Consider the following 16,567-nt stretch of genomic DNA (forward strand, 5'->3'; position numbering starts at 1 on the left):
TTCCTGGGGGTGTGCCCTTGGGGTTTACATTTTGTCTGTGGTGAGGGAAGCAGTCTCTGTCTGCTTCCTGGTGGCCTCATCCTGAGCTGCTTTCCTTCTCCATACTCTTCTACCATGATGTTCTGCCTCACCTGCCTAGAGAAATGTAGCCCAAGATAAGGACCAAATAAAACTTTCCTCCTCTAAAATTGTCCTTGTCAGGTCTTTTGGTCACAGTAGGGAGTGGGGTGGGGGAGGAAGCTAAGCAACAAAGAGATCATTAAATACCTAAAAGTTACACAAATTAGAGTCTGATTAGCCACCAGTAGCAGATCCATTTGAATTTGTCTCTACCAACTCAAATTGCAGAAAATTACTCCAAAAAAGTGAATATGGTAGTTCAGTTGTTAAGTCCACTGTCAAATTCATCTTCATTTATGGATACATATACTGTTCTGTCTAGTCAATGAACAAGCTGTGCAAGAATGCCTGAGCCTAGTAACTTTAGAAAGATCTTCTTACAAGGTAGATCTTTGGTTGGAGTCTGGGAACTTAAGTAGTAAATAGTTGTCTATACTGATATAAAAGTTTTGTTAAGTCATCAAAGCATTTCATTTCTCCACTCCTAGATTGTACAAACTGGTTCATGAGCCCAACACCTACTCTCCATCTGGGAGTATAGAATTTTGATACATTCTTGGAAGAAGTTACCCACAGGTCCATTTTTTTTTTAAATGAAAATTGGGATACTGAGTCTCTAATGAACTTCCTGTTAACAACATTTCACACACATTGTTACAACTGGTTGCTGGAGGAATTAAGTCCTGTGTGATTCTATTGAGAGAGGACTCTTGGGAGCTTGTGCCTGTGCCTACAAACTTCTTCCCATGTGCCTTTTTCCCTTGCTGATTTTGCTTTGCATCCTCCACTAGCATAAATACTAGCTCTGAAAGTACTAAATACTGAGGCTGGTGAGTCCTTTAAATTATTCCTAAATGATTTGGTCCATCTCTAAATCAGTCCTTCCCTGAATCACTGAATGTAGGAATGGTTTTGGATACCTCTGATACACAAAGTTTGATTGAAAGGTTCACATTAAGATATATAGATGCTAAATAAGTTATTAATGCATTATTTGTAAATAGAATTATCCTAAGTGAAACTAAGTAAATAGCCTGCCATGATTTTAAGAGAGTCACAACATGGTGGCTATATCTGCATACAGAAGTATGCAATTTTTTTTTCAATTAACTGAGTCAAACTAAAATAAGGCAAATACAAAAAGCTTATTTATATGGAAGTAGAATCTTATCAGATTATCATAAAAGCTAGAGGCATATAAGTTAGCCTAATGGGAACAAGTGGGTTTTGAAAGGTTATGATAACTAGAAGTAGGGAAAAAGAGAATTTTGAAAAGGGGAAAGTTGAAAATGGATAGAGGTTATGACCAAAGATGTAAAATATAGAGCATATCAGGAAATAAAATATAATAATAACTGCTGCATATTTCCCAACACTCTTAGAATCCCAATAAATTAAATGCTTTATTTATAACTCAGTCTTTTCTATAAATAATGAATTATCTCAGGAGGCCCATCAAAATTCAGTGATGTCTTAAATATGTTCCTGTTATCAAGCTGAAGCACAGAACCTTTATTCTGCTGGTTTCTAATCATACTTTTCTTTTCTGCCTCTCTTTTGTAAGGTCCATCATGAGTGAGAAATGGGACTCAAACTCTTCAGAAAACTGGTATCACATCTGGAGTGTCAATGACACACAGCATCACCTGTATTCAAACAATAGTATTACCTATGTGAACTACTATCTTCACCATCCTCAAGTGGCAACAATCTTCATTATTTCCTACTTTCTGATCTTCTTCCTGTGCATGGTGGGAAACACCGTGGTTTGCTTTATTGTTATGAGGAATAAACACATGCATACTGTCACTAATTTCTTCATCTTAAACCTGGCAATAAGCGATTTACTGGTTGGCATATTCTGTATGCCCATAACACTGCTGGATAATATTATAGCAGGTATGTTGACTGCATAGTGCATGGTTGATGTAAGAAAGGTTTGCAACATATCCCTATAGCCAGGGCAGCATCATTCCCTTGCAAATATTTATGCAGTTCCAGGAACTACTCCAGGTACCTGTTCCCATGGGGTATACATTCTAAAGGAGGAGACAACACTAAACAGAGAATTTGAGAATAAGAATTATGGGGAAAATTAACTCAAGTGACAGAGATGGAGAATGTAGGCTATTCTTTTTATAAAGCGCTCCCGAAACATCCTAAGAGTATGATATCTCGCATTTCTTACCAAAACATTTGAATTTGTTAAATATAGACAAAAGAACATAGAGTACAGCATGAATGTTATTAAGAATAATATTAGGACTGTACGTTTCAGAGAACTGGTGCATCTGATTGCAGTTGATGTACTTGAACATAACATCATAGAAATTTCAATCTAATAATATACAGACATTTAGGCCCTGTTGTGGTTAGCCAGATAGATTTCTATCAGTTTTTGAGGGAAGATGAAGCAGTCATGATGATTTCTCAAAACATGGCAGTTTACACGTACAACATAAGTTGTATCACACTGTAAAGGTTAGGTATCTCCTTTCTAGGACTTCTGTGTCCACATTATTGCTTCTCAAGCACCACCTTAATGTGTTCTAGAAGTATAGAAGCAATGTATTTCCAGATAACCACAGCATTTTGATACTTAGAACAAAATTAATATTCATTGTGTTAATGGAGAGCACTCAAGATATTCACATTCAAATCTTCATAAGAACAGTGAAATAATCACAGCCTATTTAATAGCCCTACCATATCCTTTCATAGCACTCAACATCAGTTCACTGAAGAATAGGAAAAGAGCTTTCTTTCTTTTCATCCATTTTCTCCTTCCTTTCTCTGGAGTAGTTGCCTGCCAAGGATAATTCGGGGTGCTTATTCTATCAGTTCTGTCCTGAATTGATCAGGAGAATTTCTGATGCTTATCATTAAACAAATACTTACTAAGGATGTAACATGTTCAAGATACTATACTAGACAAAGAGAGTGAAGGAATTGATAAAAATTGTTGTTCTCAGGTAAGTCACATTGTCAAAAAGTAGTCTTAATATTTTCCCCAGAAATATTTTTAAAATTATTATTTAACAATTTTTGAATGTAAATTACTCCACTTTACCTCTTGATTTTTATTCTAAGTAGTCAGCACTTTTTATCTTTATTTTTGGTAATTAATAACATTTTCAGCACTTTTTATCTTTATTTTTGGTAATTAATAACATTTTTTAAAAAATGTTTTCAATATGATATTTTTCTTCAATCTGTACAAGACACAAATTTTGTTCTCATAATCCACTTCCACTCATAAAGAAAAAAATAAACTCACAAACTTCATGTTCTTTCATTCTCCCAATATAACAATGAACAGTTCTATTTAAATCAATATCCAGATATTTAAATCAATATCCAGAGTATACGTTTCTATTTTATGTGTATCTTACCCTTGCTGAACCGTGGAAAGTGCTCTGATAGCAATTTCTCTTCTATAAAATGTTGTTTTGTTTTCTTGATTTATGGAGATCATCACACTTTGATTAGTGTATTCAATCTAATAATATACAGACATTTAGGCCCTGTTGTGGTTAGCCAGAGAGATTTCTATCAGTTTTTGAGAGAAAAACTTTTTTTCTGCTGTGTACCTGTCAGTAATGTATCCTCAAATTCTCTTCCAGGACTCTCATGTTAATAACTTCGTATATCTATGGTAACCCATGAACTGCATCTTTTTCCTACAGTACCTCTCCAGGTATTCTCTGACCTTTGTACTGTCTGGATTTTTTGCTCTCCAAGCACGGAGCACAGAAATTTGTCTGGAATACTCTTCGCTGGTATTCTGATAATTATCTTCACCTTTCTTTGCGTTTTTGTGGATGCCATGTCTTCTTCTTTCTTGGCTTATTCTTTCCTGAGAAATAGCACACTGAGATAAAACATATTTGAGATCTTGCATATCTGAAAGTATCTTTGTTTTGTCTCACACATGATTTTAGTTAGCAATGTGAAAAATCATGGTTCATAAATTTCTTCCCTCAGAATTGTAGAGGTATTGCTCCTTTATTACTGTTGGGAAATGTGGAGTCACTGATGAAAACATCTAGTGCCTTTTGAGTCCTGCTTCTTTTGTTCGTGACTAACACTTTTCCTTCCCGAAAGCCTTTTGAACTTGTCTATATGCCTAGTATTCTGAGTTTCATGATATTAAACTTTGTATTACATCTTTTTGGTTTTTATTTATTGTATTAGATGCAAACTAGATATTTCAATCAGAAAATGAATTTTTTCAATTTTTTCTTCCAGCCTTTAGATTAATACCTTATCTCTGTTATCACATCTTAAAATTTTTTTGAGTATTTTTTTTATCTCTTGCATCTTCCTCATACTATCATACTGTACTTGTTTCATGGATGAAATTGCTTCCTGCAAGTTCCCTGTGCTGGAGGTTGAGGTAGACCACTCCCAGCTTCAGTAGTTAGGGACTTTCATGGCCATTAAATCTGCATGTCAGTGTTCTTGGAGTCATTGTCCCCTGAAGTTTGTTCTCTGGTTTGTTGCTATAGGGACATAAGACTGGTTGCTGCATTTCAGAGCTGAATGGGTCTCTGGGTCTGCAGTGGTCTGCTGTCACTTAATCCTTGGTCATCACTATGGCATCTACTAACCCTGCACTTGGTGAATGAGCTTTAAGCCTCCACTCTTTTGCCAACAGAGGAGAAAAGCCAATGACATGTGATTGGATTTGTTTATAATTTCCACTGTCATCTTGTTTTCCCAACTTTGCACGCAATAGTATCTGGCACCTTTGTTTCAATGGATTTCTGCTTTTATGCTTTGGCGCTGTCATTTCAATGGCGTTTGATGAGGTATATAAAGTAAAATTTAGGCTTATTCTTTCATGTTCACCCCGGGGTTACATACTGCCTTTCACCTTTTTTTAAATAATATTATTCACAACCTAACAAATTTTAGGACTGGGGAGACATTTAGTTTCCATTCAGTAGTCACTCAAGTACTTATTTTAAGATGTTCTAGACAGGTGGTGGTGTTTTCTTGTTTTGTTTTTTTCCAATATAGCTAAATTATTAAGAATGAAATATTTCATACTAGATAAGAATATTTTGCTTTGGAAAAGTAAGTTGCAGAATATTTTTAAAAGATAAATTTTAGAAATATGAAGCATGTGTACAGAATATTTTCAAGTGGAAGAATATTGTTATTTCTCTTTAATAGCAGAAGAGCATTTTGAACATCAAACTGCTATAAATTTGTTACCAATTTCTTTTATAAATTTTCTAGTACCTGAGGTTTGGTTAGGAGGTAATGAAAATAGACTACTTTTGTCTGTGCAAGGGGCTCTTCATTCTGGAAGTAGCTCTGATATAAATTATTTTGTTACGTTATATATAAATAAATATAGCTTATTTATTCTATATGTAACTCCTGGTTTCGTATAATTTATGGAGTATATTTCCAAATCATCAAAACAACATTCTGACTCTTTTCTTTATTTAAGGGGTATTATCACATAAGGGTTAATGGTTTGAATTTTGGAAACCTATTACCTGGGTTAGGATCCTTATTAAGCTGATAACTAGCAATGGCAAGGTATGTGATATTTGTTTGATGCCTTGCCTACACATATCTTGAAGATAATAAAGCTTTCACAAGCTTGTCATGGAAAAAAAATAACTTGTCATGGGAATCAGCTGTGTTAACAAATGTAAAACACTTATCATAGTGGCTAGAATATGGGAATTACTATCTAAGTTTTGACATTGTCATTAGTGTGCTAAAAAATGGAGGGTCTGGAAAAATTGGTAAAAATACTGAGAAGCATTGTTCTGTGGCTATCATTAAGAAAACAGTTACCTTACTCTTGATGTCACACCATTCTCTTCATAATTTCAGTGATGATAAATGGTCTTTTAAAAAACTGTTCCATCTTCCTTTCAGGATGGCCATTTGGAAATACAATGTGCAAGATCAGTGGATTGGTCCAGGGAATATCAGTTGCAGCTTCAGTCTTTACTTTAGTAGCTATAGCAGTGGATAGGTAAGTCAGCACCAAGTTCTGAATCCAGGGAAACAGGCATGTCTACATTGAACCCACCAAAAAATATATAATCTACTACATGTGCACAAATCTTCCCCAAATAGTATTCATAAATTACCTTTTTAAGAACAAGACATGTACCTACTAAAGTTTGGGTAATAAGAAAATAATCTATTAAATTGTATATATTTCAAAGTAACATAATTAGGAATAGTACTGTTTTACATTATTTCACACTGGAATCTAGAATTTTCTAATGGTAGAAAAACAAAACATGCTGAAATAAATCTGAAATATTATTCAGATTTTAAGGTTAAAACTCATTTATTTATCCCTTCATTTACACACTTTTTTGAAAGTTTATGATGTACTGGGTACTGGTTGTATAACATCTAAAATCAAGAAGATCAAGTGTTGCCTTAGGAAGTCTATAAACTGATGGAGTAGAGAGACCTATTTAAAAATACTTACTGCTCTTTAATAGGGGTGCAGTACATAACAGCCATTGAAAGGAGAGCATGATTAGTTGTACCTGTTAAAACAGGGAGCACTAGGCAAAGAAGAGGTGATGGGTCAGGAATTGACCTTAGGAAGAAACTGGGGAAAGCACATCTTTTAAGATAAGCATGTACATGGGATGCTTAAAATGGGGTGGGGGTGGAAGGGCTTATCTAGAGAAGGGCAGAGGCAGTTCTGCTAGATCAAGGAGAGCGGAGTGGCACATTAGGCTACAAAAGGAGGCAAAGGTGGATTTTCAACAGGCTCATCTCTCGTTTTAAGCAGTGTAAATTTTGTCCAGAAAACAACAGAGAGCTATTGAAGTTTTTGAATCAGGAGAATAAAGTCTAGATTTTCATTTTAGATACATTAGTAGCAAAGGAAATGGACTGGAATCATACCAGATAAGAGAAAGTCGAGCTGTTAAGACACTTTGTAGCATCATAGATGGGAGAGGGGGTACATGTGTAATAGGACGGTGGCTACTGGATGAACAGATACTTGAAGGATAACTGAAAAATGAACTGAAAAGTAGGCTGTCTACCTGAAACTAGCCCAATAAAGGAAAAGGAAACAACCAGACAATAGCATCAGGTGTGTGCAGAGAGAGAGAGTGGGAGAGCCAGGTTAAAAAGATGAAGTCAAATGGAATTATTGACATCAGAACACAATTGTAGATTGCATTTTTAATATTAGTTTACTATTTATACCATCATTTACACATTGATGTAACTTTTTTCCAAGAAGTTATCATGTAGATCTTTGTTTATTTGATTTATAAGTAAGACAGTATAATTGGAACATTTGCTAATCACCATATGCCAAAGATATAAGGTTTACATTTAAATTTGGGGCTTACTACATCCTATACTACTACTATAATTACACTGTGTTATTATTTCTATACTTACTTATACTATTATTAATAATACAAATGCTACTATTAAATTGTTTTATTATTATAGAATATTTTAAATTCTATACTTTAGTTATATAAATATAATGTGTATATTTAGAGTAAATAAAAACTACAATATTTGGATTTTCTACTTGAATTTTGAGCATATCCTGTGTACTTCCACATTACATTTAGTACTTAAATATTCTTAAATTCTTTTTCATTGTTTTTATATGCCCCTGGATTAGGTGTAGAAATAAACATTGATCTTAATTTAAAAAATAAGATTAGAATCCATAAACAAATTGTGCTATATATATTCAATGGATAATTTCACAGTGATTAAAATGAAGTAGTTATTACATGATTAAAATGAATGAGTCAACACAAATCAGCATGATTATATTTTAAAAGCATAAACTCTCAAACAAGAGATTTCAAAATAAAATATGCATTATCATCCATTGTAAAACGTTATAGGTGTAAATTAATACTGAAAAAGTATAAAAAACATATGATGAATAGGTAGCCACTTCAGAATGTCTAAGAAAAGAGAAAGAATAGGAATGAGTAGATTGGCCATAAGGATTTTGACTGCATCTGTAATGTTTATTTTACAAATGTGATGTAAATATGACAAACATTTAACATTTGTTAAATTTGGATAGCAAGAGCACATTCTTGTACACATTATATTTTTTTCCAGTTTTTATGTTTGATATATTTAAAACAACAAATGAATTGCTAAATAAATATAAGAATATTTTTATTTGTATGCTATAATGCTTTGATTTTTCAGAGATATTAAATTATAATTGTGTTTTATATATGTTTAATATTTTTACAGAGGTAATTTTAGTTTTACTCATTTCATTTTTAAATGTTTGGAAGGGGCACCAGTAAAACCAAAATAATAGGAATTGTCATTTTTTAATAAATATTTATTTTAAAAAATTGGTAATGACAAAAAGCCAAATGACTATAATTTAAAAACTGGTCCTGCCCTTGTAAAATAAAATCCTTCAATGAATCCCCACTATTCTCTGGATAAAATGTAAACTCTTTAGTACAGTTATATATAAAATTATGTGTATGTGCCTGGGTATACATATATAAAGATAGATGTAGAATGAAAAAAATACTGTTTGAAACACCATGAGTTCATCTTTTTTGAAAAAGAGAAGCAAATACCTAGAAATTAACTCTACGTAATGCCTATGAAATTAACCCTAATTTAAAAGTGGATAAATAGGCGAATTCATTGCTGAGAAGTCTAGAGGGACACTTAGAGGTCAAGGGAGAAGAACTTACTGAAGAAGGAGTAGGGTGGATGCAGAGCAGTCAAGCCCAAGCTGATTAGTTATTCTCTGAAGACATGTCCCCTAAGTTAATCTGGAGTTGTTGTTCAACCACTTGAAGCTCTAAATTTCCTTATCTGCAGATCTGACCAGTAATCAGTTTCATAAAATTTCATTTTTAAGAAGTCATTATGAAAATCTGAAAAGATTAAATAGGGACTAGTACTTTGAAAAATGGCAAACTTGCATAAGATTAAATAGGGACTAGTACTTTGAAAAATGGCAAACTTGCATAATAATAGTATGAGTGTATTATAATAATACAATAAACTTCAATAATAACAAGTTCTACAATAACAAAATAGTACTAAAATGAATCAGGCATACTCTAATACTGATGTTGAATTTTCATGCTCAGCAGAGGATGGCAGAATGTCAGAAAGGCTCCAAATCAGGACTCATAATGGAAAATCTCAGACTCCTACAGCGTGGAACAAATTGCTGAAACATTTAGTAATTTGACACAATTAATGCTTTATTACTTCTTATGATTCTGTGAGTTGACAGGGCACCTCTCTGTGGTTCTCCTGCTCTGTGTGTGGTAGCTGGAATCACTAACACTGCAGTGTTACCCTGGGAATTCAGCTGAGGCTGGAACATCCAAAATGACCAACCTGTCATCCCCCAGGGCCTTTTCCCACATGCCTCTCATCTAATTCAAGCTTTTAGAACCTGGGAGCTGAATTTTAAGAGGAAGCATTCCAAAAGGACACGACCCAATGTGCACGAAAAGCTTCTGTTTGCATCATGCTTGCTAATTAATGTCCTATTGGCCAAAGCAGGTTTCATGGCCAAGTGCACAAATGATGTGTTGGGGAGCAGAAAAGAACAGGAGGAGAAAAAGTCATTGATGGCTACTGATTAACAGGCTACCACAGCCTAAGAGCTGGCACACTGTGGAGGTTAAGAGCCTGAGCTCTGGAGCTGAACTCTCTGTATTAAAATCCAGACAAGATTTTTGCCTTTTCTAAATTGATTTACTCAAATTATTTCACCAAGAGAGGCTTAAAGTATAACAATGAGGGTCTCCCTCCATTACCATGCAATTTCCCTTTTCTCTCCCTTTCCATCCCACCTCATGTATCTGTTTAATGTTAATCTTTTCTTCCTGCTCTTCCTCCCTGCTCTGTTCTTAGTTGCTCTCATTATATCAAAGAAGACAGATGGTAGAGGATAGGAAAGGTAGCAGAATACAACAGTTACTAATAGGGCATTATGTAAAAATGTGGATGTGTAACCGATGTGATTCTGCAATCTGTATTTGGGGTAAAATTGGGAGTTCATAACCAACTTGAATCTAATGTATGAAATATGATATGTCAAGAGCTTTATAATGTTTTGAACAACCAATAAAAAAAAATTAAAAAAAAAAGAGAGGCTTAAAGTGACCACCCATACAAATCAATGAAACATTGCCTGGAGCACAGTCTTATGTGGTCATATTAAAAAATATATCACTTACTATTATTACTTTTTTATTAATAGTGTCTATTATGCTCCATTTTTTTCAAATTTTGGATTAAAATATATCTCATATATAAATTACAGAAAATAACAATACATGGCTTTCTACCACAAATGGTAACTTTTCATACTTTTTGAGGGAAATGAGGGTGGGAGGTCCTTAATTACTTAAATAAAGTAGATTCACGACTTGGTTGGAAGTTATGAGGCAATGCCTCATTCATATTTGCCTTTAATTGCAGATTCCGGTGTGTTGTCCACCCTTTTAAACCAAAACTCACTATCAAGACAGCATTTGTCATTATTGTGATCATCTGGGTCCTGGCCATCACCATTATGTCTCCATCTGCAGTAATGTTACACGTACAAGAAGAGAAATATTACCATGTAAGAATCAACTCTCAGAATAAAACCAGTCCAGTCTACTGGTGCCGGGAGGACTGGCCACATCAGGAAATGAGGAAGATCTACACCACTGTGCTCTTCACCACCATCTACCTGGCTCCCCTATCCCTCATTGTCATCATGTACGGAAGGATTGGGATTTCGCTCTTTAAGTCTGCAGTGCCCCACACAGGCAAGCAGAGCCAGGAGCAGTGGCATGTGGTGTCCAAAAAGAAGCAGAAGGTCATCAAGATGCTCCTGACCGTGGCTCTGCTTTTCATTCTCTCCTGGCTCCCCCTATGGACTCTAATGATGCTCTCAGACTATGTTGACCTTTCTCCAAATGTACTGCGGATCATCAACATCTACATCTACCCTTTTGCACACTGGCTGGCCTTCTGCAACAGCAGTGTCAACCCCATCATATATGGTTTCTTCAATGAGAATTTCCGCCGTGGTTTCCAAGATGCTTTCCAGTTCCAGGTCTGCCGGAAAAGAGGAAAGTCCCAGGAAGCCTATGTCCTAGGAGCTAGAAACAATGTGCTCATAAACACAACTGCTCAGCTCGCCCGGGAACCTGAGTTTCAAAACCCACCTGGGGAAAATTTGCTTTATGGAAAAAGTGCTGAAAACCTCCAAAAGGAATTAGCGATGGAAGAATTGGGAAAAGCTCCCAAGAGTAATGAGATGTAAGACCTGGTGTGATAATACTAACTTTAATGTGTGTTATATATGTAAACACTGTTGCTTTTTGTGGCTTTGTACTGTAATTCTTTCTAAGGCACTAAAGATAATATTTACTGAAAGCCCTCTCTGGCAAAAAATAAAAAATGTAAACAAAATAATCAAGTGGTATATAAAATATGTACAGTGACTCACAGATTTGCCTGAATAAATCTGATTCTAAGAAACAGTTTGCAAAACCTGACCTTCCCAAATTAACTGTTTGTGTGTGAGTCAAATGAATCTAGCATGTGTGCATGTTCTGTAAATGTACATATCCACAAATACCAATTTTCCATAAATAGTGGTAAGTAGGCAGTGTTTTGCATGAAAGTACATTATGTCAATTTTCCCTCTGGTTTTGAATTTGAAAAATTTAGACTACATATTTATTGATTTTCTTGTGTTTTTAGAACTTAATTTTCTTTGCAATGTGTTGGATCCCATGTAGTTCCTTACTGAGGCTTTTCTCATTGCCTTCAGTTTACATGGGTTGACCTAGAAGCAAGAATTGTAGGTCCATGGGTAATTATGACATGGGTGACTTCATTTTCTACGTTGGAACTGACTGCAGGGCCAAATAAAGAGAGCCAGTATTTCTTTGTATTTTTTTTCTTCTAAAGAGTATTAAGCTGGGAAAATCATAATGTCAATTCATGGAAGTTACTATTGGATTTTTTTAAATATATTCACAAATTTTATGCCCCAGCTGAGTCCACATTTCTTATGGAACTGATTCAGGCCCAAATTAACCCCCTTCTAACAGAATCTCCAACCTAAAGAAGCAGATCCTTTAATAAGGCACCAGGTGGCATGGGAGTCTCCTCTCTTCTAAAGTGCTTCATCAGAGATGTTCAGCAATCATCCTAAGACTCCTATAAAGTATAGAAAGAGCAAGAACAATTATTTCAAATCTCCTACTTAGTATTACACTTAAATCCAGCACCCTGGGGTTAATAAATCAGTACTATGGTTAAAAAGAAAATTGGCAACCCCTGGATTCTACTGTGTCACAATTATGTAGTAATAATGGTTGTAAATGCTAGCTTTTATCTAGGGTGAGATAGGTCCCAGGAAAATTGTGAATTATAACAAAATAATTTGTTTGGCAAATAAGAATAAATCTCTGGATGTGAAACTGTCATACTTTTTTTTTTCAGTCATTGCTATGGTTTAAGCTGAAAGATTTTAAAATAGGCCTTTGAGATAAAACTGTTGAGGGGTTTGTAAACCATTTTTAATTATAATTAATAGCCCATACTAACTGTACAAAATAATGAGTTTCTTTGTGCCATTTTCATACATGCATATAACATACTTTTAATTTGAAATGAACTGTGTGATATTGTAATTTGCATGTATTATTTCCTGCAATCAGGAGAGGACAACTTTTTGAAATTTTATGTATAAAACTTGATTTTGTGTTCCTTTACCCTAACTTATTGAAATACCACTTACAGTTGATATGCTTGTATTATTTGATGGAGACTGTCACCTGCTCATGTGAACATCCTCTCATATTTGACAAGTACTTAAACCTCATCCCAAGCCCTCATCTCTCACCTGCTTTATCCCCGTCTCAGCCCCATTACCTCTTCTTGAATGGTTAGAAAATCCTCACTAATCATACCCAGTGCTTAGTCTTGCATCTTTCAGTTTTTTTTCTACAGTTGGCTCAGTCACCTTTTGGATACATAGATAGCTAATTTGCTGTCCTTTGTAAAATGCTTTTCTTCACTCTCAGTAAAGCATGTGCAGGTACTCAAAGCCCCCGAGGCCTGGCCCTCATCTATTGATTGCATCTTCCTCACAAATCACTTCCTAAACTTCTGTCAAACTGAGATGATCAGCCTAGAATGATGAGGTTTTTTTAAAAATTTTTTTTCTTTGATTACATTTATCTGCTTCTTTACCACTCATTCTTCACTATTTGCCTTACAATCCTTGATCCAAGGTCCATTCAAAAGTCGCCTCTCTCGAAAGTCTGTCTGCATTCTTTCAGCAGAAGTGGTTGGTTACTCCTGAGCCCTTTCTGACTCTTGTATAAAACAGACAGACTGACTTGTACTGTAATTGTTCTGAATTGTGTTTTCATACAGTAAATTTCTGAAGGGCATGACAAGTAAGACCTTATTCATCTTTCGATCCTCTTCAGTGTGAATCAATAAGCAGGCTGTACCTACATAATAGATAATTGCCACAGGCAGAAGCTGTTTGTTGGTTTGCTTAAGGGGAAGGTAAAAGCTGAAAACAAGTAGATTTCTGCGTACAGATTCTAGAACAACAGAGGTAGAAGATGAAGAAAACTAAAATGTCTTGAATGTGCATAATCACTAAGTATTTGGATTCTGGAACCATACAAGATTTGCCGCTGGCTACCTTAAGCTTTGAAAAATACATTTTCTATGCTTGAATTTTCTCATCTATAAGATGGAAATAGCATAGGCCTTTCCACTTGGTATGCTGTCTTAAATGAGGTAGGTGGAGGGGGAAGCTTGAAAAATAAAAAGCAGAGAGTAGCTGCCATTTAGTAAATACTAAACTATTGTTATTGTTTTGATTATTCAAGTTATAATAGTATTAATGACATACTAAGTGATTTTAAACCCTTACAGAAGTATTCTGAGTCATATTTTATTTTTGGAAATTGAAGGCAACTCAGAATTTAATAGAAATATTAGATAAAATTAAAAAGCAGATGAAGTTAAATGAAAATAATTCCTTATCCTGCTATCACCTACTAATAGCCATTTCTGCTTTCATTTGGGGATATGTGCACATGCTTTCTTTAATAAGATTATGATTCTGGGATATGAACTTTATAACCTATTTATTCATTTACTATATCAATAACATGTTTCCATGTTTTTTTTTTTTTAGTTGTACATGATGCTTTTTATTTATTTTTTTTTATTGTTGGTTGTTCAAAACATTACATAGTTTCCATGTTTTTTGTCTTCAAAATATTTTATTCATTTCAATGCTATTATTACACCATTACACTTCTCTGTGGCTAGAAATGTAAGTTACAATACATATTATAAAAGAATGTAATTATTATACCTTGCATAATCAGAGGCCTATTTACAGTTACCTTGGAATAGACTTCCAAGAAATGTACATTTCATAATGTTTTAACGTATGTTGTCTTAAATATCTCTTAAATTTTTTGAATCATTTTATACTTCTGTTAGTGGTACAAGAGGGTTTGTTCACATACACTCAAATACTGCACATTCTATAAAGCAAGATTTTCTTGCCAGTTGTATAAGTGAAAACTTATAATCCCATCCTTGTTGTACAGCTGAACATTAAAAATAATCTTTATTGAATGTGATCCATTTGCATTGTGTCTTTACTTAATTCCCTGTTAATGTCCTCTGCCTGCATTCCCTCTAGATCATTTATTTTTCCTTCAGTGATTGGCAAAAACACTTCCTTATTCAGAATACTAATTTGTGAGTGTCAGATAGATTTCAATACCTTCAATGTGTAACTCTGTGTGCATGCACATATATAAATATAGAGTAGAAGGATGAGCTACTGTGACAGTTCAAAATGTGTGGTTTGAAGAAAATAGATATTTATGTCTTTCTCATAAAATTATTCCTGATGTCAGTTGTTCAGATGAGTGGCGACTTTATGTAAGTGCTCAGGTTCCTTCTTTCTGATGACTCCTCTGTCCCCTAGATCAGTGATCAGCAAACCACCATCTACTTCAGCCTGCCACCTGTCTTGGTAAATAATATTACACTGGAACACAGCTCTGCCCCCACCCCACCCCCGCTTTATTTTACATATTAAGTGGTTGAGATGGGGACCATAGAGTTCACAAAACCTAAAATTACTATCTGAACAATTCTGGGAACATTTGCTAACCCTTGCCAAAGAGCACTGTCCTTGTCTCTGTGGTCAACTGACCAATGAGCACATCCCTGTATAATAACATGAGAAGGGGAAATGAAAAACTTCAGGAAAGGCAGCTTGTCATCAAATTAGGGATAACCTCAATGTGCACACATAGCCACAACAAGTTTCATTGGGAACTGGGAAAAATAGTCTTTATTAGAGTGCACAGGTTTCCAAACTAAATTCTACAATCAGAGAAAGACCAGACTTGAGAGTACTTTCAAGTCTTTACACAAGATATTTGCCTCAGTATTAATTAGAAAAATAGGCTTCTTCCCCAGTGATATCTGTGTCTCAGTCCCTGCAAAACATGTGAATTTCACTGTACTTGCCAAAAGGAGCTTTGAAGCTATTATTAAGCTAAGGATATAGACATGAGGGATCACCCTGAGTCATCTAGGACCAAGCATAATCCCAAGGGTACTTACAGCAGAAGAGATGGAGAAGGGAGAGGCAGAGGCAGAACTGACACATCACCTTAGAGCACATGTGCATGTCATAAAAAGACTGTGGGTGGGCATAGGATTGTAAGAGGTACTGTTTGTAAAGACTCAGACGGACATGAGGAACACATTATGGTAAATTGGCAAGAAAGAGATCCTTGTTATATAGTGAAAACACTTTAGCAGGACTGAATCCCACAATTGTGTGGAAAGTAGAACTTACAAACAATGAACATGGATATTTGGCCAAGGATTTCTTTTTTCCTTTTTGCAATGTGGGAAATCAAAGTAAGTTCCTCACAAATGCTAGTCAAGCTGCCGACCATTCTTGAGCAAAGTGATGTACACATGACCTATTGGCTTCTTTTTGTTTATTGTAACATTCAAGAGGAAAGGTCAATTAAAACAACTGTTAAGCAAAAAAAAAGCAAAAAGACTGGGAGGGGGAACTGTGTCTTGATGCTGTGTGATATTCTAAATATATCAAAATTGCAAAAGATGATGAAATTCAGATTCATTGCCAGGAACTCATGCTTTACAAAAAGAGGCCAGGGTATGGCTAAATAATATTTTGCTAAACAAACCAAAATATCAGTGTATTCAGAGAGTAAGCATGTGACTCAGATGCTTCCACTATCTTAGCAGAAGCCAAAATGGGGATGGGCTTATCTTTGAAGGAGCTGATGAGGCTCTTCTTACCTGATAAAGTATATCCCATGGCATAGATGGGAGACCTTTAAAGTTGTTGAGAATGTTATGCAACAGGAAA

General features: G+C 34.9%; 1 protein-coding gene across 1 annotated transcript; it reads left to right on the plus strand.

Annotated features, from left to right (window-relative positions):
* Positions 1 to 1,688: 1,688 nt before the first annotated feature.
* Npffr2 (neuropeptide FF receptor 2) lies at positions 1,689 to 14,783 on the plus strand. The gene is made up of 3 exons (XM_046428756.2): positions 1,689 to 2,019; positions 6,022 to 6,121; positions 10,582 to 14,783. The coding sequence occupies exons 1-3, from the start codon at positions 1,692 to 1,694 to the stop codon at positions 11,414 to 11,416; spliced, it is 1,263 nt and encodes a 420-aa protein (XP_046284712.1). The 5' UTR covers positions 1,689 to 1,691; the 3' UTR covers positions 11,417 to 14,783.
* The last annotated feature ends 1,784 nt before the right edge of the window (positions 14,784 to 16,567 follow it).

This window comes from Marmota monax, unplaced genomic scaffold, assembly GCF_021218885.2.
Source record: "Marmota monax isolate L192 unplaced genomic scaffold, Marmota_monax_Labrador192_F-V1.1 WCK01_AAM20220418_F8-fsc00132, whole genome shotgun sequence".
Lineage (NCBI taxonomy): Eukaryota > Metazoa > Chordata > Mammalia > Rodentia > Sciuridae > Marmota > Marmota monax.